Raw genomic sequence first — 26,093 nt, forward strand, 5'->3', positions numbered from 1 at the left:
AGCATCAAGAAAGCTGATCCACGGGAGTTGGTTTCTCTTGTGAGAATGCTTCTATGCTGATGGCAACATTGGGTATTACAGAGAAAATATTTCTAAATTGTTTAAAGCATCCTGGGATGAAGACATGAATATGAAATTAATGTTCCTGTAGCATTATGGTGAAACTCTTTATCCAATGGTGGATGTAGCCTTCATCACCCAGAACAGAACTGCAAGTCTGAAGTGAAATTGGCCTGAGTTGGGAAAGCTGTCACAAGGAAGGTGCCCTACAGGCTGTTTGTTTTGCTCAGGAGAGGAGGAGTCATAGCCTTTTATTCAGAAACCACACAATCAGCAAGGCCAAAGGGTGTGGATGAATGGAAGCAGATGTTACAAATAGGTGAAGCAACAACCTGAGCTGGAAGACAGCAGATCTGTAAATGCAGATAGAGCTGGAGCCAGCAACCAGCTCCAGAAGTCCCAGGGACACGGTTTACAGTGTAGCATATGAACCGCTATTTTCATAAACATGGCCCAGACTCCAAGAAAAGATAAAATCGGCAGGTCTGGGAAACAACGTGGTACAAAGGTGGTACAGTTGATGTGTATAGGGGGGTTCTAGAAGAAGCAGCCCATGTGATTCCAGGGAGTCTTCAAAGGTTTCAGGCATTTTTTCCCTTAAATATCAAAATGAGCTTGGTAGCTTACAGCTGGAGTCAGGAAGGATATTATACACAGAACACCCATCTTGTAGCTCGAGGCAACCACCTATGGGGCTAAAGCTTGTGGGAGAGTGTTGGGATGGCGCAAACAAGATGAGCAGCAGATCTAGAAGGGCTTTAATTCAAGCCAGCTCAAAGAGGAGCAAAAGGGAATTGATTTGATAAATACTGTAAAATCTGAGGACCACCAGGCTGACAGCCTGGAAGCAGGGACTAGAAAGTCCAGGGAGACTCAGGCAGACCTACTTCCAACCTGGGTGTCCTGTCTTCCTCCTGCAAGGCTTCTGCCTGCTCCTCTCTCTGCATATTGGCTTTCTTGGTTTTTCTGTGCAATTGTCAATTACAGCCTCATGCCATTCTGTGGGCTGTATAGGTGTGTTAAACACTGCAGATCGGAGTAGCATAGAATTGGCTTATTAGAAAGGTCACTCTTGTAATTATTGCTCAAAATGGATTAGCAGGGAACCAGGCAGGAGTAGAGCAACAGGGAAGGAATGAGGGCTTGGAGCAAGAGGGCTAATGTGGTTTGTGGGGAAGGAAGAATTTAAAAGAGAACTGATGAGACTGAGAAAATGGTTGGCTACAGGGTAAAGGTAGGGATTGGCACTTAGGTAGATGGAAGTGTAAGTTGAGTATCCCTTATCTGAACTGCTTGGGACCAGGGTTCTTTCAGATTTTGGAATGTTGCCTATGTGACTACGTAATGAGATGTCCTGAGAAGCATGAAATTTATTTCAAATAGACCTTATGCATGTAAACTGACGATAATTTTACAGACTATTCTTAGTGCACCTGCATTTTAACTACAACCCATCACAAGAGGTCAGCTGTGGAATTTTCCAGTTATGATGTGATGTCAACACTCCAAAAGTTTCAGATTTTGAAGCATTTTAGATTTTGGAGTAGAAATACTCAACTTGTACTATTAATCTGGCTAAAGGGGCACAAGAGAGGGGAGGTATCTCGGCTGGGGGACAGCAGATTCTCTTTCATATACCTAAGATAGCATGGGAAGGAGTATAAAGTGGAAAGGGCAAGGATAGTGCACTCAGTAGTCAAGCTTTGCGTTTCAACCGTATACTTATTTGTAAGTGAAGCTGGACAAGGTAGCTATAGAACAGTGTTGATCATGTGTACCTTTCTGAGTTGTTGGGAGGATTGTGGATAAGATGAGCACAGTGCTCAGCTCAGTGCCTTGCACATAGGTTTCCTCTGACCTTTCTCTTTTTCGCATCACCCTGTCCTCCTACTCTTCTCCAGTAGCTCGCTCTTCTTGGAAGGGATGGCACTTCAATTTTGGAAGGATATGACTGCTGCGGTCTTGAATTCAACCTAATTTTGGAAAAGTCTCTAAGTCTCCGTCTACTGTGTAAAACAGTGGAGGGAAAGTTACATTTCTGCAAATGGCTCTTCCAAGCAGCCCTCAAAGTTAGTCGGCATCAGTGGGGCCAAAGAGAACGCAGGGAAGCAGCAAACGGAAAAAGGCCAGCTGGCTGTCCTGAGTGTAACCAGTGACTTGGCCCTGTTCCAGGGCTAAGTGGAGATTGGGAACACAGAGGAAAAAAATTGCCTGCTCTCTGAATTCCTTCACTCATTGTAGAATATCTGAACATCAGTTTTTGCTTCACTTGTGCCAGCTTCACCACTTTGGGGCCTTGCCTAATAGTGAGGTGTTTTCAGAAATGCAATAAGGGAGTTTTGTTTTGTTTTTGTTTGTTTGTTTGTTTGGAAAGGCTGTTAACGGCCCAGCCGAAAGGGGTTTCTATTTTCAACATAATCACCTTTAAAAATGTGTCATGCCCTAACCAAAAGAGACCAAGGTGGACCCTCTGAGAATAACTTTCTTTGTTTGGATGAGGATGAGCTACTTGCTACTATCTCACAGCCATCCTTGCCCAGGTGAGTTCTCACTTGTAGTAACAGGTTTCTTTATACTGTAGCTTCTGTGGAATGGGAGGTAGGGTCAGTAGCAAGGAGAAAGGGAGTTTGTCAGAAACCTTTGGGTCCTTACTTTGTTTTACTATAACCCTTCTTTGCTGCTCTACAGGGGTGGGGACAGCCTTGGGGGTATTGGAATTCCCTATTTGAAACATATGCTGCCTGCCAATCCATGCTTTTCTTCTCTGTGTTAGGAAACAAAATCACCTTCAAGTGTAATGCAAAAAATAATCCATATCCTTATTGACATTAAGTAATTTCTTACGTCTCCACACAACTGATTTTATAGGATAAAAACAACCCCATGGTCTCAATTATAGAATGAAACCTCCAAAACCAGATAAGGCTTTGAGTATCAGCAGAGAGGAAGGACTCAGGCTCCCTGAGGGGCAACATGTGTGTCTACCCCTTTTCCCTGGGTACAAGGGATCTTTGAAGATGCCACCAGTCCCCTACTGGTGAAGTGGAAACTTACCTTTGGGTCACACCTGAAGTTACAGGCCTGTACTCTCTGTCTCTCTCTGTAGGGTAGGGCTCAGATGGGTCCCAAAAAGGAACCAACTGTTACTAGTGCTGTGGGAGCTTTGCTACAGAACAGGGCTCTGGAGGCCATGAATGGAGGAGTCTCAACCAGGTCAGGTGAGTCAGAGCATGCATTTCAGCTCCTGAATGATGGGGTCAAAGGGGGCCACTGTTGGCTTTGTGATTCATCAGTAGTTGGCAAAAGCCATAAAAACATCCACTGTTGCTTTTGGATCCAAAGATATGTGGGTTTGTTTGAGGTTAAAGCTTATTTGCCAAGAGGGAATATTTCTTAATTTATCAGGATTACACAACTTTACAATGTACAAAGTCAAATCCCATTACAGCCATATAAATCTGGAACCATTGTTCAACGGTCTAGTAAAATTGAAAAGAAATGGAGTATAGAAGACCAGTTCATATTAGGTGTTGTTCTGAAAATGATGAGTTTCTTTCTAGAAATAAGTAATTTCCTCAAAGTAGCAGCAAAGCATAATCACCATTAAAATACACGCTCTGTGCCAGGCATGCTTAATTTAATCCTCCCGATAATATTCTAAATATTTTACTAAGCATTTCATAGAAAGGGCAAATGAGGCCCTGAGGCTCAGAGAGGATGTCCTCTACTGCTTTCCCAGGCCATAGCAGAGAGCTGGATTGGAAGTAGAGAAGCCAGGGTCAAACCAGCGCCCATATGGATGCTGGCATTGCAGGTGATGGCTTTACCTGCTATGCCATGGTGCCAGCCCCAGGATAAGTTATTTTTCTGAGCCACACAGCTCATTGCCAGCAGAGCTCGAGTAGGTATCTACTGTATGATCCCCCTTCATCAGGCCCCATTGAAAACTGTGGCAGTCTTCTGTATGACCAACATGTACTATGAAGACAATATGAATTATTTCATGACTATGGTGACACCTCTGATCAATAATCATTTTGAATGTATTATCAGAACTAAAGTAAAAACTGATCTCACAGTCCATAAAGTAATGGTACCAAAAGGGTGTATTGTTAATTGTTTTTTGTTTGTTTGTTTGTTTGTGAGTTTTAAGCAGACTGTGTTTTTTGAGTATTAATCCCCTTTCAGACATATGATTTGCAAATACTATCTGCCATTATATGAATGGCCTTTTTACTTCTTGATATTGTATTCTGATTTACAATTTTAAAAAAATTGTTATGAAGTCCAGGTTGTCTATTTTTTCTTTGTCTGCCTATGCTTTTGATGTCATATCCGATATCACTGTCTATTTCAAGGTCATGGATACTTATTCATGTGTTTTCTCCTAAGAGTTGTATAGATTTAGGTCTTCTGTGTAGGATCTCTGATCCATTTTGAGGGTTTTTTGTTTTTTGTTTTTTTTTAAGATTTCATTTACTTATTTGAGCGGCATAGCTACAGACAGAAAGAGGGAGAGACAGAGAGGTCTTCCATTGCCTGGTTCACTCCCTAGATAGCTATAATGGCCAGAGGTGGACCAATCTGAAACCAGGAGTCAGGAGCTTCTTCTAGGTCTCCCATGTGGTACAGGGGCCCAAGCACTTGGACATCCTCCACTGGTTTCCCAGGCCATAAGCAGAGAGCTGAATCCAAAGAGGAGCAGCTGGGACCAGTGCCCATATGGGATGCTAGCATTGTAGACGAAGATTTAGCCTACTACACCACAGCACCGGGCCCAAGCTAACTTTTATATATAGTATTAGGTAAGGATCAAACTTCATTCTTTTCCATGTGGATATCCAGTTTTCCTAGCACCATTTGTTGAAAAGACAGTCCTTTCCCAATTAAACATTTTTTATATTCTTATAAAAAATCAATTGACTATTTATTGATTTATTTATTTTTAAGGTTTATCTTATTTATTTGAAAGGCAAAATTAGAGAGGGAAGGATAAAGAGATCTTCCATTTGCTGGTTCATTCCCCAAATGGCCACACAGCTGGGGCTGGGCCAGGCTGAAACCAGAAGCCAGGGGCTTCTTCCAGGTCTCCCAGTGTGGGTGTAGGAGACCAAGCACTTGGGCCATCTTCTGCTGCTTTCCCAGGCACATTAACAGAAAGCAGGATCAGAAGCAAAGCATCAAAGATTCAAACCTGCACCCTTAAATGGGATGCTGGCATTGCAAGTGGCAGTTTTACCCACTACAGCATGACACTAATTCCTATTCGACCATATATTTAAAAAATTATTTTGAGATCTCTGTTTCATTAGTCCATGTGTTTGTCTTTATGTCAGTATTATTGTTTGATTACTACAGTTTGTAGTAAGTTTTGACATCAGATACTCCAAGATACAACCAAGCTGTATGGATATTCTGGGTCTTTTGAAATTCCATGTGAATTTTAGGATGAGTTTTTCTATTTTTGAAAAAAGTGAAATTTTGATAGAGTGCATTGATCTATAGATCACTTAAGGACAATATGGATGTAATTTTTTAAATATTTGTTTATTTGAAAGGCAGAGTTACAGAGAGAGAGAGAGAGAGAGAGAGAGAGAGAGAGGTGAAGGGAGGTGGAGAGAGAGATCTTCCATCTGCTGGCTCATTCCTCAAATGACCCCAACAGCCAGAGCTGGACCCATTCAAAGCCAGGAGCTGGGAACTCCATCTGGGTCTCCCACATGGGTGCAAAGGCCCAAGTACTTGAGCCATCTTCTGCTGCTTTTCCAGGCACATTAGCATGGAGCTGGATAGGAAGCGGAGCAGCCAGGACTTGAACTGGCACCTATATGGGATGCTGGTGCCATAGCTACACCACAGCACCAGCCCCTTATATGGACGTCTTAAAAATAAGACTTCTAGTCCATAAAACTGGGACATGTTATTTATGTCTTTAATTTCTTTGAAAATGTTCTGTTGTTTCATTGCACACATCTTGCACCATGTTAGTTAATTCCATAGTAGTTTATCCTTTCTGATGCTACTGTAAATGGAATTGCTTTCATAATTTCCCATTTGGAGACTCTCTTCATCTTAGTGTATAGAAATGCACCCAGGCTGGGTGTTTAGCACAGTAGTTAGGTCACTGCTTGGGATACCTGCATACCATTTCAGAGTACCTGGTTTTGAGTTCCAGTTCCTCTGTTCAATCCAGCTTCCTGCTCTTGTGCATCCTGGGAGGCAGCTGATGATGTCCTCAAGTATTTGGGGATCTGCCAGCAATGTGGAGGCCCAGATTGAGTTCCTGGCTTCCGGTTTCAATATAGCCCAGCCCTAACTGTTACAGGCATTTGGGGAGTAAACCTGTAGATAGAAGATTTCTCTGTCTCTGCCTTTCAAATAAAATAAAAATAAACAAATAGCTACTTTTAAAAAAGAATGAAGTTGAGATACAACTGATTTTTGTGTGTTGACTTTATATCCTACTACTTTGTTGGATTTGTTATTTCGGATTTTTTTCTAAAGATTTATTTTTATTTCAAAGTCGGAATGACAGAGAGAGGGAAAAACAGAGGTAGCAGGAAATATTCCGGTTTTTTTTAGTTTACTCCCCAGAGGGCTGCAATAGCCAGTGCTGGGCTTGGAAAAGCCAAGAAACCTGGAACTTCATCCAGGTCTCCCATATGGGAAGCAGAGGTCCAAGTTCTTGAGCCATCTTCTGCTGCTTTCCCAGGCACATTAGTAGGAAACTAGATTGGAAGGGGAGCAGCTGACACTGCAATATGAGAGGCTGGCATCACAGGTCCTGTGTCATACAGTGCCAGCCCCTAATTCTAACTGTGTGTGTATGAAATCTTTAGGGTTTCTACATGTGAGGATGATAGCATCTGCAGACATAGTTTTACTTTTTCCTATCTAATTTGGATGTCCTTTACTATTTTTTTTTCTTGCCTAATTGTTCTGGCTAGAATTTACAACACTATCTATATTGAATGGAAGTGGTAAATGTAGATGTTGTTGCCATGTTTCTGATCTTAACAGGAAAGTTCGCAGTCTTTCAACATGATCTCTGTTGGGTTTTTACATGGTTTTTATTATGTTGGGGTAGTGTGCTTCTATCTTAGTTTATTGAAATCTGTTTTTTTTTTTTTTTTACTTTTATCATGAATGATGGTGAATTTTGTCAGATGCTTCTGCCAACAGTTGAGATAGATCATGATGTGGTTTGTGTGTTCTATTAATGAAGCATATTATATCAATCATTTTTAATATGCTATACCATTAACAATTGGTTTACTTCAGGAATAAATCCAACTACATTTTATATATACATATATATATATATAATTTGATATCCTGATAAATGTGATTTGCTAGTATTTTGTTGAGAATTTTTGCATCAATGTTCATAAGAGATATTGGTCTGTAGGGTTTTTGCAATGTCTTTGTCTGCCTTTGCTGTCAAGTTATTGCTAGTTTTATAGAATGAATTAGAAAATGTTCCTTCCTATTCAAATTGTAGGGAAATGTCTGAGCAGGATTGATTTAATTCTTCTTTAAATATCTTGGAGAATTTACAGTTTAGCTGGCAGGTCCAGGGCTTTTTGTATTATACCGTTCTTCATTTATTGTAACTTTTTTTGACTAAAAATCTATTTTGTCTATTATTTGTATGGTCATTTCTTTTCTTTTGGTTACATCTTATATCACTCTCCATTCTCTTATTTTCAGTCCATTTCTGACTTTGGATCTAAAGTAAGTGTCTTGTAGGCAGCATATAGTTGGACCACGTTTTATCCATTCTACCATTCTCTGTTTTTTGATTGAAGACTTTAATCCATTTACATTTAACATTATTACTTACAGGGAGGGATACCTGTCATTTGCTATTTGTTTTTTATGTATCTTATCACTTTTGTTCCTTCATTTCTTACATTACTGTCTTGGATGTTTAGTTGGTATTTTGTAGGGAAACATTTAAATTTCTTTCTTATTTCCTTACATGTATATTCAATAGTTATTTTCTTTGTGGTTACCACAAGGATTACATTTAACATCCTAAATTTATAATTCTCAAATATAATTTGAAAATATACTAGCTTATTTTCAATAATAGACAAAAAATCTGCTCCTTATAACAGCTCTGTCTCATTGCCTTTTGGTTGTTGATATCCAAAAGTATGTTTTTATGCATCATGTGTCTCAAAATATGAATTAATAAGTCTTTCAAATTCATTAATCTCTTAAATTATGGAGAAAACAAAGTTACAAGCCAAAGTTACAATGCTAGCTTTTATAATTGCCCATTATTTTTACATTTGTTGAGATCTATATTTCTTCATTCAGCTTTGAATTACTGTCTAGTGTTTTTTCATCTCACTCTGCAGGACTCCCTTGAGCATTTTTTGCAGGGTGAGTTTCATGATAATGAAATCTCTCATTTGTGTATCTGTAAATGTTTTAATTTCTCTTTCCTTTTCTGGGGCGGGGGAGGAGGGAGAGCTTGTTCACTCTCCAAATTCCTGCAGTGACTGGGGCTGAGCAGAGGCTGAAGCTGGGAGCCAGGAATTTAATCCAGATACTCCTTATAGGAAACAAGAACCCAGTTACTTAAGCTATCACTGCCACCTCTCAGGGTCTGCATATCAAGAAATTAGAGTTAGGAACCACAGGTAGGTATTGAACCCTAGTATTCCAGTATGGAACATGAGCATCTTAACCAGTGTCTTAACAATCCAAGTCCAGCTACTCGCCCTCATTTTTGAAAGACAATTTGCCAGTAGAAATTTTGGTTTTTAGGTGTGTGTGTGTGTGTGTGTGTTTTCCTTAAAGCACTTTAAATATATAGATCTACTATCTTTAGGCCTTCAAACTTTCTGATGAAAATGTTGATGATGATATTGAGGATAGCTTGTTTGTTATGACTTGCTTCCCTGCTGCTGTTTTGAAAGTCTCTTTTGAAAGTTTGATTATAATATCTCATTGTTGTCCTCTGAGTTCATCTTTGTTGGAGTTTGTACTTCTTGGATGTTTAGAGTTATGATTCTTTACATTTGAGAACTTTTCATCCATTCTTTCTTTTTTTTCACATTTTGTCCTTTTTTCCTAGAAACCTTCTATTTAAGGAATATAAACTTTATGTATTTCATAAGTACAACCTTAGGAACAGTGATTCGTCCCATGGTATCTGCCCTCCCACTCACACTCCCCCCCCCCATTCCCATTCTTATCTTTTACTAAGATCAATTTTCAATTAAGTTTATACACATATGATGAATTCTATAAGTAAAGACTTCAACAAATAGTATAAAAACAAAACAAAACAAAAAACAAAACCTGTTCCTCAACAATTGAGACAAGGGCTGGTAAAAATCATCAATTTTACTTCTATAGATGACCTTTTAGGTGCTCTATTAGTTATCACAGATCAAAGAGAACATATGGAATTTGTCCTTTGGAACTGGCTTATTTCACTAAGTATGATTTCCATTTTCATCCATTTTGTTGCAAATGAAAGGATCTCATTTTTCACTGCTGTATAGTATTCCATGGTGTGCATATCCCATAATTTCTTTGTCCAGTCTTGTCTTCAGCTGATGGACATTTATTTATCATTGATTCCATATCTTTTTTTTTTTTTTGACAGGCAGAGTGGATAGTGAGAGAGACAGAGAGAAAGGTCTTCCTCTTTGCCGCTGGTTCACCCTCCAATGGCCACTGCGGCCGGTGCATTGCACTGATCTGAAGCCAGGAGCCAGGTGCTTCTCCTGGTCTCCCATGTGGGTGCAGGAGCCACGCACTTGGGCCATCCTCCACTGCACTCCCGGGCCATAGCAGAGAGTTGGCCTGGAAGAGGGGCAACCGGGATAGAATCCGGCGCCCCAACGGGGACTAGAACCCGGTGTGCTGGTGCTGCAAGGTGGAGGATTAGCCTGTTAAGCCATGGCGCCGGCCTGATTCCTTATCTTAGCTACTGTGAATTGACCTAAAATAACATGGGCATGCTGGCAACTCTTTCATATGCTGATTTCATTTCCCATGGGTAAATTCCCAGGACTAAGATGGCTGGGTCATATGGTAGGTCTATATTCAGATTTCTGGGGTATCTCCATACTGTCTTCCACCATGGCTGTCCCATTTTACATTTCCACCAACAGTGGATTAGGGCACATTTTTCTCCACATCCCCTCCAGTATTTCTTATTTGTTGATTTCTGTATGAAAGCCATATTAATGGGGGTGAAGTAAAACATTGTTGTTTTTTAAAGAAAGCTTTTATTTAATGAATACAAATTTCATAGGTACAGCTTTAGGAATATAGTGGTTCTTCCCCTCAAGCCACCCTTCCACCCCCACTCCTGTCCCACCTTCTATTCCTTCTCCCATCCCATTCTTCATTAAGATTAGTTTTAATTAACTTTGTATACGGAAGACCAACTCTATACTAAGTAAGGATTTCCACAGTTTGCAACTACATAGACACACAAAGTATAAAGTACTGTCTGAAAACAAGTTTTACAGTTAATTCTCATAGTACAACACATTAAGGACAGAGGTCCCACTTGGGGAATAAGTGCCCAATGACTCCTGTTGTTGATTTAACAATTGACACTCTTATTTATGCCGTCAGCAAATCCCGACGCTCTTGTCATGAGCTGCCAAGGCTATGGACGCCTTCTGAGTCCACAAACTCCATCAGTATTTAGAAAGGGCCATAAGCAAAATGGAAGTTCTCTCCTCCCTTCAGAGAAAAGTACCTCCTTCTTTGATAGCCCCTTCTTGCCACCAATCTCACTCACAGAGATCTTTCATATAGATCATTTTTTGCCACAGTGCCTATGCTTTACATGCCTAAAATGCTCTCGTGGGCTTTTCAGCTAGATCCAAATGCCTTAAGGGCTGATTCTGAGGCCGGCATGCTGTTTAGGGCATTTGTCATTCTATGAGTCTGCTGTGTGGCCTGCTTCCCATGTTGGATCATTCTCTCCTTTTTAATTCTATCTGTTTTTATTACCAGCCACTTGTCTTATTTATGTGATCCCTTTGACACTTAATCCTGATCACTTTAACATATAAGATGGCATTAGTACCACCCAGGTCAGTGGGATTTAGAGTTCCATGGCAAGTTTTTAGCTTTACCCTTAGGGGTAAGTCTGTGAGAATGTATGCCAAACTATATAGCTCCTCCTTCTCTTATTCTCATTTTTTACTGGGATCTATTTTCAATTGGATTTATACACCTATGAATAATTCTATGTTAACTAAAGAGTTCAACCAATGGTATTAAGTAGAAAAAGAAAATACTGAAAAGAATAAAGTAGTAAGCTGTTTCTCAACAGTTAGGACAAGGGCTGATCAAATCATTGCTTCTAATAGTGTCAGTTTCACTTCTACAGGTTTCCTTTTAGGTGCTCAGTTAGTTGTCATAGATCAGGGAGAACATATGGTATTTGCCCCTTTGGGACTGGCTTATTCAGCTCACCATAGTGTTTTCCAGATTCCTCCATTTTTGTTGCAAATGACCTGATTTCATTTTTTTTTTAACCTCTGTGTGGTATTCCATAGAGTACATATCCCAGAATTTCTTTATCCAGTCTTCCATTGATGGACATTTAGGTTGATTCCATGTCTTAGCTCTTGTGAATTGAGCTGCAATATATATGGAGGTGCAGAGAACTGTTGTATTTGCTGATGTCATTTCCCTTGTGTGAATTCCAAGGAGTAGAATTGCTTGGTCTGCTGTAGGACTATATTCAGATTTCTGAGGTATCTCCAAAATGTCTTCCATAGTGGCTTTACCAGTTTGCATTCCCACCAACAATGGATTAGTGTGCCTTTTTCCTCACAATCTCGCCAGCATCTGTTTGTTGATTTCTGTATGAGAGCCATTTTAACCAGGGTGAGGTGAAACCTCATTGTGGTTTTGATTTGCATTTCCCTGATGGCTAGTGATCCTGAAGATTTTTTTCATGTGTCTGTTGGCCATTTGAATTTCCTCTTTTGAAAAATGTCTGTTTAAGTCCTTGGCCCATCTCTTAAAGTGGGTTGTTTGTTTTGTTGTGGTGGAGTTTCTTGCTCTCTTTGTAGATTCTGGTTATTAATTCTTTATCAGTTGCATAGTTTGCAAATAATTTCTCTCATTTTGTCAGTTGCCTCTTAATAATCTGAGTGTTTCTTTTGCAGCGCAGAAGATACTCAGTTTGATGTAATCCCATTTGTCAATTTTGGATTTGTTTGCCTGTGCTTCTGTGGTCTTTTGCAAAAACTCTTTGCCTATGCCAATGTCTTGTAAGTTTTCCCTCAATATTTTCTAATAATTTGATGGTATCAGGTTGTGGATAATCTTTAATCCATGTTGAGTGGATTTTTGTGTAAAGTGTAAGGTAGGGGTCTTGTTTCATACTTCTACATGTTGAGATCCAGTTTTCCCAGCATCATTTGTTGAATAGACTGTCCTTGCTCCAGGGATTCATTTGAGCTCCTTTGTCAAATATCAGTTGGTTGTAGGTGCATGGGTTGATTTTTTTTTTTTTTTGACAGGCAGAGAGGACAGTGAGAGAGACAGATAGAAAGGTCTTCCATTTGCCGTTGGTTCACCTTCCAATGGCTGCCACCGGCGCACTGCGCTGATCTAAAGGCAGGAGCCAGGTGCTTCTCCTGGTCTCCCATGGGGTGCAGGGCCCAAGCACTTGGGCCATCCTCCATTGCCTTCCTGGGCCACAGTAGAGAGCTGGACTGGAAGAGGAGCGACTGGGACAGAATCTGGTGCCCCGACTGGGACTAGAACCCGGTGTGCCAGCACTGCAGGCGGAGGATTAGCCTATTGAGCCACAGCGCCGGCCATCATGGGTTGATTTCCGATATTTCTGTTCTGTTCCATTTTTATGTCCGTCTTTTTGTGCCAGTACCAAGCTGTTCTGATTATAACTGTCCTGTAATATGTCTTGAAATCAGTATTGTGATGCCTCAAGCTTTGTTTCTATTGTATAAGATCGTTTTAGGGGTCAGCACTGTGGCGTAGTTGGTAAAGCCACCACCTGCAATGCTGGCATCCCAAATGGTGCCGATGCATGTCCTGGCTGCTCCACTTCCGATCCAGCTCTCTGCTATGGCCTGGGAAGGAAGTGGAAGATGGCCCAGGTCCTTGGGCCCCAGCACCCATGTGGGAGGCCTGGAGGAAGCTCCTGGCTCCTGGTTTCAGATTGGCACAGCTCCAGCCATTGTGGCCAATTGGGGAGTGAACCAGTGGATGGAAGACCTGCCTCTCTCTCTCCCTCTCTCCCTCTCTCCCTCTCTCCCTCTCTCCCTCTCTCCCTCTCTCCCTCCCTCTCTCTCTCCCTCTTCTTTGGTCTCTGTGTAACTCTGATTTCAAACAAATAAATAAATCTTTTTTTAAAAAAAGATTGTTTTAGCTATTCAGGGTCTCCTGTGTTTCCATATTAATTTCAGCATCATTTTTTTCTAGATATGTGAAGAATGTCCTTGGTATTGTGATTGGTATTGCATTGAATCTGTAAACTACTTTCAGTAGTATGGACATTTTCATGATATTCATTCTTCCAATCCATGAACATGAAAGTTTTTTCCCATTTTTTTGTGTCATCTTCTATTTCTTTCTTTAATGTTTAATAATTCTCATTGTAGAGAATTTTAACATCCTTGGTTAAATTTATCCCAAGGTCTTTGATTTTTGTGAATTAAATTGTGAATGGGATTGTGACTGTGATTGACCTTAGAAGTTCTTCCTCAGCCATGGCATTGTCTGTGTATACAAAGACTATTGATTTTTGTGTGTTGTTTTTGTATCCTGCCACTTTACCAAACTCTTCTATGAGTTCCACCAGTCTCTTAGTGGAGTCTTTTGTATCTCCTATATATAGAATCATGTCATCTGCAAATAGAAGTAATTTGACTTCCTCCTTCCCAATTTTTATCCCTTTGATTTCTTTTTCTTGTCTAATGGCTCTGGCTAAAAATTCCAGGACTATATTGAATAGCAGTGGTGATACTGGGCATCCCTGTCTGGTTCCAGATTTCAGTGGGAATGCTTCCAACTTTTCCTCCTTTGAAAAGGATGCTGGTCATGAGTTTCTCATAAGTTGACTTGATTGTGTTGAGTAATGTTCCTTCTATACCCAATTTGCTAAAAGTTTTCCTCAAATGTTTTCTCTGCATCTATTGAGATAGTCATATGATTTTTGTTCTTCAGTTTGTTAATGTGATGTATCCCATTGATTGATTTGCGAATGTTGATCCATCTCTGCATACCTGGGATAAATCCCACTTGGTCTGGCTGAATGATCTTTCTGATGTGTGGTTGGATTCAATTGACTAGTATTTTGTTGAGGATTTTTGCATCTACGTTCATCAGGGAAACTGATCTATAGTTCTCTCTGTTGTATCTTTTTCAGGTTTAGGAATTAAGGTGATACTAGCATCATAGAAGGAGTTTGGGAAGATTCCCTTGCTTTGAATTGTTTTTGAATAGCTTTAAAAGAACTGAAGTTAGTTCTGCTTTAAATGTCTGGTAGAATTTAATAGTAAATTCATCCAGTCCTGGGCTTTTCTTTGCTTCAAGGGTCTTTATTACTGATTCAATTTCTGTCTTGGTTATTGGTCTGTTTAGGTGTTCTGTGTCTTCATTGCTCAATTTAGGTAGGTTGTATGTATCCAGGAATCTATCCATTTCTTCTAGGTTTCCTGATTTGTTGGCATGTAGATCTTTATAGTAATTTCTGATGATTTTATTTATTTCTGTGGTATCTGTTGTTATTTTCCTTTTTCATCTCTGATTTTATTGATTTGGGCCTTTTCCTTGTTTTTTTTTTTTTTTTTTTTTTTTTTTTTTTTTTTTTTCAGGGAGGGTTAGTTGGGCCAATTGTATGTCGGTTTTGTTTATTTTTTCAAAACATCTTTTTGTTCCATGGATCTTTTGTATTTTTTGTTTCAATTTTGTTTATTCTCTAATTTTAATTGTTACTTTTCTCCCACTAGTTTTGGATTTAGTTTGCTGTTTTGCTTGGTCCTTGAGATGCATTAATAGCTCATTTTTTTATTCCCTTTCCAAAGTTGATGCAGGCACCAGCTGCTATAAACTTTCCTCTTAACACTGCTTTTGCTGTACCCCATAAGTTTTGATATGTTGTATTGTCATCTTTATTCCTTTCCATAAAAATTTTTATTTCTGCTTTGATTTCTTCTGTGCCCCACTTTTCTTTCAGAAGCATGTTGTTCAGTCTCCATGTGTTTGAGTATGTTCTAGAGATTCTTGAGTTGTTGATTTCCAGCTTCATTCTGTTGTAGTCCAAGAAGATGCATGGTATAATTTTTAAAAATTTTTAAATTTTCTGACACTTGCTTCATGGTCTAGCATGTGGTCTATCCTAGAGAAGGTTCCTTGCACTTGTGAGAAGAATGTGTATTCTGCATCTTTAAGATGAAAAGTTCTGTAGATATCTGTTAGGTCCATTTGGTCTTAGTGTCAATTAACTCTGTTGTTTCCTTTATGATTTTATGTCTGGTTGATCTGTCCATTGCTGAAAGTGGGGTGTTTATGTCCCCATTACTATTGTATTAAAGTCTGTGTCTCTCTTTAAATCCCTTAACATTCCTTTTAAGTAGCCAGGTGCCCTATAATTAGGTGTATATACACTTGTATAGTCACATCTTCCTGTTGAATTAATCCCTTAATCATTACAAAGTGTCCTTCTTTGTATCTCTTAACAGTTTTTGTATTAAAATCTATTTTGTCTGATATTAGGATGGCTATACCAGCTCCATTTTGGTTTGTTGGCATGCAATATCATTTTTCATCCTTTCACGTTTAGTCTGCATGTATCTTTGTTGGGGAGATGTGTTTCTGGTAGGTAGCAAATAGATGGGTCTTGTTTTTTAATCCATTCAGCCAGTCTGTATCTTTTAACTGGAGAGTTGAGGCCATTTACATTCAAAGTGACTCTTGATAAGTAATAATTTTGCCCTGCCATTTTCCCATAAATATTCCTATATTTTACTTTGGATTTCCTTTGTACTTTCACTGGGAGCTTTTCTGCCTTCACCTTCTTTCGTAGTGATGACCATGTTTCTGTGTTTCTGTATGCAGCATATCCCTAAGCATCTTTTGTAAGGCTGAATGATTGGAGGCAAATTCCTTCAATTTTTTTTTTTTTTTAAGATTTATCTATTTATTTGAAAGTCAGAGTTACACAGAGAGAAGAGAGGCAGAGAGGGAGAGAGAGAGGTCTTCCATCCACTGGTTCACTCCCCAGAGGCCACAACACCCGGAGCTGCGCTGAACCAAAGCCCGGAACCATGAGCTTCCCCCGGGTCTCACACGTGGGAGCAGGGGCCCAAGGACTTGGGCCATCCTCTACTGATTTCCCAGGCCATAGCAGAGAGCTGGATTGGAAGTGGAGCAGCTGAGTCTCTAACCAGCGCCCATATGGGATGCCGGCACCTCAGGCCAGGGTGTTAACCCACTGTGCCACAGTGCCGGCCCCTTCAATTTCTATTTGTTATGGAAGGTCTTCATTTCACTTTCATTTGTAAGTGAGAGCTTCGCAGGGTACAGTATTCTGGGTTGCAGTGTTTGTTTTTTGTTTTGTTTTTTCTCTTAAGACTTGGAATTTATCTCGCCATTCTCTCCTAGCCTGTAGGGTTTCTCATGAGAACTCAATTGTGAGTTTAATTTGAGATCCTCTGAAAGTAATCTGGCATTACTCTTGTGCACAAATTTAGAATCTTTTCTGTGTGTTTTACTGTGGAGAGTTTGAGTACAATGTGTCATGGTGAAGATCTTTTCTGGTCATATCTATTAGGAGTTTTATGTGCTTCTTATACTTGGATTTCCCTTTTTTTCCCTCCAAATTTGGGAAGTTTTATGTAATTATTTACTAAAAAAGGCCTTCTAATCCATTCTCTCTTTGCATGCCTTCAGGAACTTCTAAGACCCTTATGTTGGGTCGTTTGATAGTATCCCATAGATCTCCAACACTGTTTTTTAGTTTTCTAATTTCTTCTTTTTTTGGTCTGACTATAAAATTTCCAGATATTTGTCTTCTAACTCAGATGTTCTTTCTTCTGCCTCATTGAGTCTATTGTTAAGACCTTCAACCTCGTTTTTTATTTCATCTATGGAGTTCTTCATTTCCAATATTTTGTTTTGGTTTCTCTTTAAAATCTCAATTTCATGGAAAAATTTTTCATTTATGTCATGTATGGATTTCTTTAGTTCACAGATTTGCTTCTGAGTACTTCTATGTTATCCTACAATCTATGTTCCTAAAGTTGTACTTATGAAATGCGTGAAGTTTGTATTACTTAAACAAAAGGTTTCTGGGGGGAAAAAATTTATGAATTCTGTTTCTGGTATTCCTTCAATTTCTTCATCTTCGCATTCTAGTATTGAAGTGTTGTGTTCTTTTGGGGCTTCATGCTTTCTTCCTTATTCTTTTTTTCTTGAATTGCTGTGTTTATTATCAGGCATTTGTGGAGATACTTTTTAAAAATTTTTTTTCTCTGTGATAGCTTTTATCTTTGGACTACACCTCTGTGGCTTAGTGAAGTATCCACTCTTTCAGTCAGTACCCAGAGACATGTGCTGGGTGTGGTCAGGGAGCTCTGTTCAGTGCTCCAGAGTGAGAGGAGTGTTCTAGATGACACCAAAGTTGGGCATGGTACATCTCCCCTATTTAATTTTTATTAGAGGGGAGGTATGTAGTGTTCTGTTGGCATATTCTCATGCTCACCTCCTCTCCACAAAAAAGACCAATACCTGTTCGCCAGCCCCAGTGGGTACAACATTTGTCCATGCTGCCACAAGAACCACACAATGGATCTCGCAGCAATGACCCTCACCAGAGAATCAGGGAGCTTCAAAGGTGTGGAGCCACCCACAGTGACTGCCCAGAGTCCCAGCCGCTGCTTGCACTCTCCCATGCAGCCACAAAGTTTTTATAGTTCCGGCACACAAGGTTCCTGCAGTCATGAGCACCCAGCCCCCTGTCAATTCTCCCAGCTAGACTCAGGCATCTCCTCTCTGCTGGTTGCTGGGGACACGGACACAAGCTGGTACAGCTGTTATGTATGTCCAAAATTGTGCCAGTCCTCTCTTGGCTAGTTATAGGAGGCTGGTGCCAGATTGACGGGAGAGAGACTTGCCCCTTTTTCTCCCTCTAGGTTGGCAGGTACACTGTCTCCCACAGGATTCCAAATTGGACTCATGCCAAGCTCTTCTTGCAGCTTTATTGCCAGTGGCTTGGGCTGCTGCAGTCTGATCTCACCTCACTCCCCAGAGCTGATGCTGAGGGTCTAGGCTGTTTGGGTCCTGAGCTGTCTGTGTCCACACCCTCCATGTAGGTCCACAGCGTCTCTCTAATTGGAGGGACATGGGGTTCCCTCTGGAGTTTTCTCCCTAACTCTTCCCTGAGATTGAACTCTCTCCACTTTTTTTTTTTTAAACTATCTTCCCCTATGCTAGAGCAGTAAACTTCCTCCCTATTCTGCCATCCTGTAAACTCTCATTATTTCTTTAAATAATCTCTCTGCCATTTTTTTTGTCTCCATTTTCTGGCATTCCCACCATGTGTATGTTGGTCTGCTTGATGGTGCCCCATGGGTTCCTTAGGCTCTGTTTACTTTTATTTCATTGATTTTCTTTCAATCTCTCAGACTCTGTAATTTCCAATGTCCTATCTCAAGTTCTTTGGATTTTTCTCTACCTGCTCAAAATGTGTCCTTCAATCATTCTGGTGAATTTTTCATTTCAGTTACTGTATTTTTCAGATTCAGAGTTTCTTTTTAGGGATTACATTGTTTTATAGATATTTCCATTTTCTTCATTCATCATTTTCTTGACTTTATTCACATCTTCCTTTAGTTCTTTGAGCATCTTTAAGATATTTGTTTAAAAGTCACTAGGACCTGGTGCTGTGGCACAGTAAGTTAAAGCCCTGTACTGCAGTGCTACTATCCCATATGGGTGCAGGTTTGAGTCCTGGCTGCTCCACTTCCAATCTAGCTCTCTGCTATGGCCTGGGAAAGCAGTAGAATATGGCTCAAGTCCTTAGTCCCCTGCACCCACTTGGGAGACCCAGAAGAAGCTCCAGGCTCCTGGATTTGGATGAGCCCAGTTCTGTCTATTGTGGCCACTTGAGGAGTAAGTAGATGCAACCCCCCCCCCCTTCTCTCTCTCTCTCTCTCTTTCTCTCTCTCTCTCTCTCTCTCTCTGCCTCTTCCTCTATGTAACTCTCTCTTATAAATAAATAAATAAATCTTTAAGGAAAAAAAGTCATTGTCTGGGGGCCTGGCATTGTGATGTAACACATTAAAAGCCACTGCTTGCAGTGCCAGCATCCCATATGGGAGCCAGTTTGTGTCCTGGCCGTTCTACTTCTGACCTAGCTTCCTCCTACTGCCCTGGGAAAAGCAGGGAAGATGGCCCAAGAGCCTGGGTCCCTGCTATTCACATGGGAGACCTGGAAGAAACTCCTGGCTCCTGGCATTGGCCTGGCCCAGCCCCAGCCATTGTGACCATCTGGGGAATCCAGTGAATGGCCTCTCTCTCTCTCTCTCTCTCAGAGCTGTTATCAAGTCTTTTCAGAGACAGTTCCTGTTGATTTTTTTTCCCCCTTTAAATGATCTATACTTTCCTGTGGTTTTTTTTTTTTTTTTTTAGTATGCCTTGTGGGTTTTCTTTTTTTTATGCAAATTCAACAATTGAATCTAATGGTATGGTAACTCTGGAAATCAGATTCTCCCCTTCTCCAGGATTTGCTGGTTCTTATTATTTTTATTATTTTTTTAATTGTTACAGATTATTTCTATGCCAGAAATCAGCCTGAAGTATAAACTTAAGGTCTTCCTGGTCTCTTCTGGGTCTGCGTCTTTCCCTGAGCATGCATACTTTCTAATTTTCTCTTATATATGCAACTGTTTTTTTTTTTTTAATGTTTTAGTCTTAAATATCCAATTCCTAAAAAGTGAAATAGACAAATGAATGAGGAAGAGGGCACTAGCCCTTTAAATGCCCTGGAAGTCAGTTTAGCCAAAGGAAAAGAAGCTAGCAACAAAAGCACAAAGGCCTGGGGGTGGGGGTCTGGTGGAATGCAGGTGCCACAGCAAAGGCAAACTGCTTCTTAGTCTGCACTTCTTTGATCAGGAACAACAGCAACCAGAGCCTAAGATCAGAGTGTAGGTCCCCAATATTTGGAGGACAGTCATAGTTGCCCACCCTTGCATCTACAACCCATGTGCAAATTGATCCTGGAGTATGTGCGCAGCTGAGGGGTGGGGGCTGTGAAGCCACTACTGTGCTAAGAGTTGAAATTGATGAAATTAACTGTGCTTTACCACCCAAGTCTTCCTCTGGAAGTTGCAAACCTTCGATAGGTCCCAGAGTTTCACAATCATTGCATTAGCTGGATTCTGCCCTTGCAGTTGTTGACAGGTGGGGAGACAGCCCTGGGGTTTCCGACTCTGCCCTGTTGCCAGGATTCTGACAAGTCATCGGTTTTTTCCTGATCTGTGAAAACTTAATGAGTCAGAGTTTAGCTTTCACTAAGAAAAAATAATTCACACTGTGTGTGAATTCATATGGTAAAACTTCCACCAAGAAGTTTATTTTTGTAAAGATAATGGTTAGTGTCTTTCAGAAAAGATAGTTACTTTGTCTTATTGTTTCTTATTTTCAGAGAATATATGATAATGCTTAAAGAGGTGAAGAACATTCTTTTAAGTTTGAAGTCAAAGCTTATTTGCCAAGAAGGAATATTTATTTATCAGGATTAAATATATTTGACAATGTACAATTCAAATTTAGGTGTCTTAGAACCATGATATTTTATGTAGTAAACTAGGAAAGAGATTAGGGAAGGGAAAAGAGAGCACATCAGATGTAATGTTAAAAGTCAGGGGCCGGCGCTGCGGTTCACTTGGCTAATCCTCCGCCTGCGGTGCCAGCACCCCCGGGGTTCTAGTCCCGGTTGGGGTGCCAGATTCTGTCCCTGTTTCTCCTCTTCCAGTCCAGCTCTCTGCTGTGGCCCGGGAAGGCAGTGGAGGATGGCCCAAGTGCTTGGGCCCTGCCCCGGCATGGGAAACCAGAAGGAAGCACCTGGCTCCTGGCTTCGGATTAGCACAGCACACTGGCCGTAGTGGCCATTTGAGGGGTGAACCAACGGAAGGAAGACCTTTCTTTCTCTCTCACTGTCTAACTCTGCCTGTCCAAAAAAAAAGTCAGAGAAGGGAGGCAGACATTGTGGCATAGGAGTTCAGCTACTGCTTGGGACACCCACATCCTATATCCTAGCCAGCTCTCCTGATAATGCATTGGGAGACAGTAGATGATGGCCCAGGTACTTGAGTTCTTGGCAAACCCATGAGAAACCCAGATGGATTTCCTGGCTCCCAGCTTTAGCCTGGCCTATTCCCAACTCTTGCAGACATTCAGAAAGTAAAACAGTGAATGGACAGTCTCTCTCTGTCTCCCCCCTCTCCCCCCTCTCCCCCTCTCTCCCTCTCTCCCTCTCTCCCTCCCTCCCTCCCTCTCTCTCTCTCTCTCTATCTCTCTATCTCTCTATCTCCCTCACTCTCCCTCTCCCTCCCATTGCCTCTCTCTGTCACACTGCCTTTCAAATAAATCAATAAATCCTAAATAAGTGTATATTTTTTAAAAGTCCTTTCTAATTCTCTCTTTTTTTACCCTATAGTATTACTGCCTTCAAATATTCACTATATATTTAACTCATTTTGTCTCCCCTGCAAAAAGAAAGGGTAGGGGAATACAAGTTTCAAGAAGGTAAGGACTTGTCTACTCTGTCTTTTTTTAAGATTTTATTTATTTATTTGAGAGGTAGAGTTACAGATAGAGGGAGAAACAGAGAGAGGTCTTCCATCTGCTGGTTCACTCCCCAAGTGGCTGCAACTGCCAGAGTTGAGCCAGACCAAAGCCAGGAGCCAGGAGCTTCATCTGGGATCTCTCATGTGGATGTAGGGGCCCATGGACTTGGGCTGTCCTCTGCTACTTTCTCAGGCACATTAGTAGGGAGCTGGGTCAGGAGTGGCACAGCCAGGACTTGAATCACTGCCCATAAGGGATGCTGTCAATGCAAGCAGCAGCTTAATCTATGCCACAATGCTGGTACGCCAATATTTATCACCTTTTTTTTGGTAAAGATTTTATTTGTTTATATGAGAGGCAGCGTTACAAACAGAGAGAGGGAGAGATAGTGATAAAGGTCTTCCATCCACTGTTTCATTCCCCAAATGGATGCAATGATCAGAGCTGATCTGAAGCCAGGAGGCAGGAACTTCTTCCTGGTCTCCCACATGGCTGCAGCAGCCCATGCACATGGGCCATCTTCTACGGCTTTCTCAGACCATGGCAGAGAGCTGGATCAGAAGAAGAACAGCTGGGCCTGAAACAGCGCCCATACAGGATGCCAGTGCTTCAGGCAGAGGCTTAATCTACTATGCCACAGTGCCAGCCCCTTCTGTGTCTTTTTTTTTTTTAATTGTTGATGCTGCCATATCTCTACATTTTAGAATTTTCATGGTGTATATTAGGTTCTCCAAAATGCTTGTTGAGTGAAATACATGGGAGAAAGTGGAATTTTTTTTTAAAGATTGATTTGAAAGGCAGAGTGACACAAAGAGAGAGATGCAGAGACAGATAGACAGGAAGAGAGAGAGAGAGAGAAACTTCCATCTGCTGATTCATTCCCCAAACAAACAGCCACAATGGCCAGAGCTGAGACAGGCCAAATCCAGGAGCCAAGAGCTTCTTCCAGGTTTCTCATATGGGTGCAGGGTTCCAAGCACTTGGGTCATCCTCTGCTGCCTTCCCAGGTACATTAGCAGGGAGCAAGATCAGAAGTGGAGCATCTGGGACTCTAACTGGTACCTATATGGGATGCCGCCGCAGGCAGCACCTTTACCAGCTCTGGCCCCAAAGGTGGAAATCTTGATTATATAATTTCTTATTTAGATTATTGGCATAAGGATTGAATTTTCATGTTAATGAGCTTTATAAGATAGCTTTTTGCTTTATTTCAGACTCAAGATTGTTTTCAAATTTAATTTCTTGTTCTTTCCTACAACCTTACTTTGCATTTAAAAATAAAATTGCTAGGGCACTTGGAGCCATTCTGTGGAGGAAGCAAAATCATTTGAAATGTTCAAGGCTTGAAGAATAAACCACTAATAGAAAAAGACCTGTGTGGAATCAGAATTGCGAGTGTGTCTATTCCTTTGCACTGGTCTGTATTAGTCCATTTATAACAGGAGCTTCTGCCATGGTTTGAATGTGTCTCCTAAATCCGTGTGTTGGAAACTAATCCCCAATGTGACAGTGTTGAAAAGTGGGACTTAAGAGGTCTTTAGGTCATGAGGGCTCTGTCCTTGTAAATACAGTAATGCCTTTAGCAAGAAGTATGTTGGTTATTGTGGAAATCATGTGGGCAAGGACCCAACTACTTGAATCATTACCTGCTACTTTCTGGGGTGCACATTTGCAGGTAGCTGAAATTGGAAGTGGAGTCAGGACTCAAATCAAGCACTCTGATCTGGGATACTGATGTCCCATGTGGTATCTCAACCACTGCACCAAATGCCCACCCCAGTCCCCTTCCTTTCTTGCCCTTCCATCTTCCATGGTAGGATGACGTAGCAAGAAGGTCCTTTCCAGATGTGAGTCCCTCAGCCTTGAATTTTCAGGCCTCCAGAATTGTAGAAATACATCTCTGTTCAATATAATTTACTCAGTCTCAGGTATTTTGTAATAGAAACACAAAATAGACTAATAAAGCTGTTACTGAGAAGTGGGGCTAGCGCCAGCTCTGTGACAGCTAAAGCCGCCGCCTGCAGTGCCAACATCCCATATGGGTGCCGGTTCCAGTTCTGGCTGCTCTACTTCTGATCCAGTTCCCTGCTAATGTACCTGGGGAAGTACAGAAGATAGCCCCAATGTTTGGTTGCCTGCACCCATGTGGGAGACCCAGATGAAGCTCCAGGCTCCTGGCTTCGGCCTGGCCCTGGCCTAGCTCTGGCTGTTGCAGCCATTTGGGAAATCAATCAGTGGATGGAAGATTTCTCTCTGCCTCTGCCTCTCCCTCTGTGTAACTCTGCCTTTCGGATAAAGGTAAATATTTTAAAAATAAAAAGTAGGGCTGTGGCTGCAATGAATATCTGAAAATGTGGAAGTGGCTTTGGAATGAGGTAAAGGGTAGTGTATTTGGAGGAACAATCTAGAAAAAGTCTAGATTTTCATGAGTTAGGAGCATTAAGGGCAATTCTGGTGAGGGCTCAGGGGAAAAAAAAAGAGCTATAGAGGCAGACTACATCTTTTTAGGGACTGCTTAACTGGTTGTTACCAGAATACTGGTTGAAACATGGACTATGAAGCCTTTCTGATAAGATTGCAAATGGAAATGAGCAATAAGATACTGGAAACTAGAATAAATGCCATCCTTGTTATACAGCTGCAAAGAACTTGGCAGGATTGTATCTGTGCCTTAGGACTGTAGAAGTCAAATTTAAGAACAATGAACTAGGGATATCACCAGAGGAAATATCTAACAGGAAAGCTTTCAAGATATTGCATGGATTCTTTTGGCTGCTTACAATAAAATGAGAGAAGATAGAAAAATGATTTGAAGGCAAAATTTATAATTAAAAGGGAAGCAAAATAATATAATTTGGAAAACCCTCTGCTTTGCCACATACAGAATAAACAACCAAGGTGGTTATTTGATACAGTAGTTAAGTCATCACTTGGGATGCCCGCATTCCATAATGGTGTGCCTGGGTTTGGGTCCTGGCTCCAGTTGTAATCCAGCTTCCTGCTAATGTATACCCTGGGAGGCAGCTGCTGATGGCTCAGCTAGCTAACTAGGGTCCCTGTTACCCATGCGGGAGACTCAGATTGAGTCTCTCCTCCTGGCCTCAGCCTGGCCCAGCCAGCTGTTGCCAGTATTTGGGAAGTGGACTAGCAGATGGAAGATCTGTCTGTCACTCTCTTTCTCTGTATCTCTGCCTTTCAAATAAAGAAAAAATTTTAAAAAAGCATGTTTGTGAGAGTATATGAAGAGTGTGGCCAGGCAACCATTTTTAAAAGATATTAATATGGATAGAGGAAGCCAGATTCTATTCATCAAGACAATGGGAGAATGACCCCAAAGGCGTTTCAGAGATTTTCTAGGCAAGCTAGGATCTTGAGGGAAAAGTTTGCAGGCAGGTGCTCATAGGACCTCAGTATTTACTGCCCATGCCTCTAGACTCTGCTTTCCACATTTCAGCAAAGTTCTTTCATCTGTGCCATCCATGGCCCAAGTGGGTGCAACCTTCTGCTCTAGAAGATTCAGGTCATAAACCTTACCCCTATCCATGCGGTGTGACTTTCTCAAGCATGCAGAATGTAAGAGCTACAAGATTATGGCAGCTTCCACAGTCTGGTGGCCCATACAAAGGCTTGTCACAATGGCAGAGTCATTCAAAGAATCCCACACAGAGACTGCCACAGAGAGCTGTGGGAGTGGGACAGCTGCCATTCCCATGGCCGTAGGGCCACTGTGCTAGTCCAGCCTGGGAGAGCTGCAGGCATGAGACTTCAACCTGTGTGAGCTTCTCTGTGAACTGAGCCCAGCAAAGCCATAGGAGCAGTGCTGCCTGGGGTCCTGGGGGTTCAACTCCTGCTACAGTGTGCCCAGGATGAGAGTCATGGAGTCAAAGGCAATTATTTTGACATCTTAAGGTCTAATATTGTTTTCCTTCTTGAGTTTTGGACTTACTCCTTTCTTCTGGCTTCTCTCTTTTGAAACAGAAATGTCTCTTCTATGCCTACCCTATACTATTGTAATTTGGAAATAGATATTTAACTTCATGGAATCAAGCTGGAGGGGAATTTGCCTCAGGAGGACTTGTGCCTGGAGTCTCACCCATATCTGATTTAGATGAGATTCTGAACTTTGGACTTTTAAATCAGTGCATTAAGATTTTGGGGCTACCAAGGATGGAATGAACATGTCTGTGAAAATGCATGTAAGAATGACATCATTTTGGAGA

The 26,093-nt window shown here is 41.1% G+C and overlaps 1 protein-coding gene across 1 annotated transcript in view; it reads left to right on the forward strand.

Moving 5' to 3' along the window:
* ZC2HC1B (zinc finger C2HC-type containing 1B) overlaps positions 1-26,093 on the forward strand; it is a 71,913-nt gene that overhangs the window by 41,691 nt on the left and 4,129 nt on the right. Inside the window, exon 6 of the mRNA XM_062187281.1 lies at positions 3,167-3,278. Coding sequence (XP_062043265.1) covers positions 3,167-3,278 — 112 coding nt within the window. The remainder of the gene's footprint in view (positions 1-3,166; positions 3,279-26,093) is intronic.

This window comes from Lepus europaeus, chromosome 3, assembly GCF_033115175.1.
Source record: "Lepus europaeus isolate LE1 chromosome 3, mLepTim1.pri, whole genome shotgun sequence".
Taxonomy (NCBI): domain Eukaryota; kingdom Metazoa; phylum Chordata; class Mammalia; order Lagomorpha; family Leporidae; genus Lepus; species Lepus europaeus.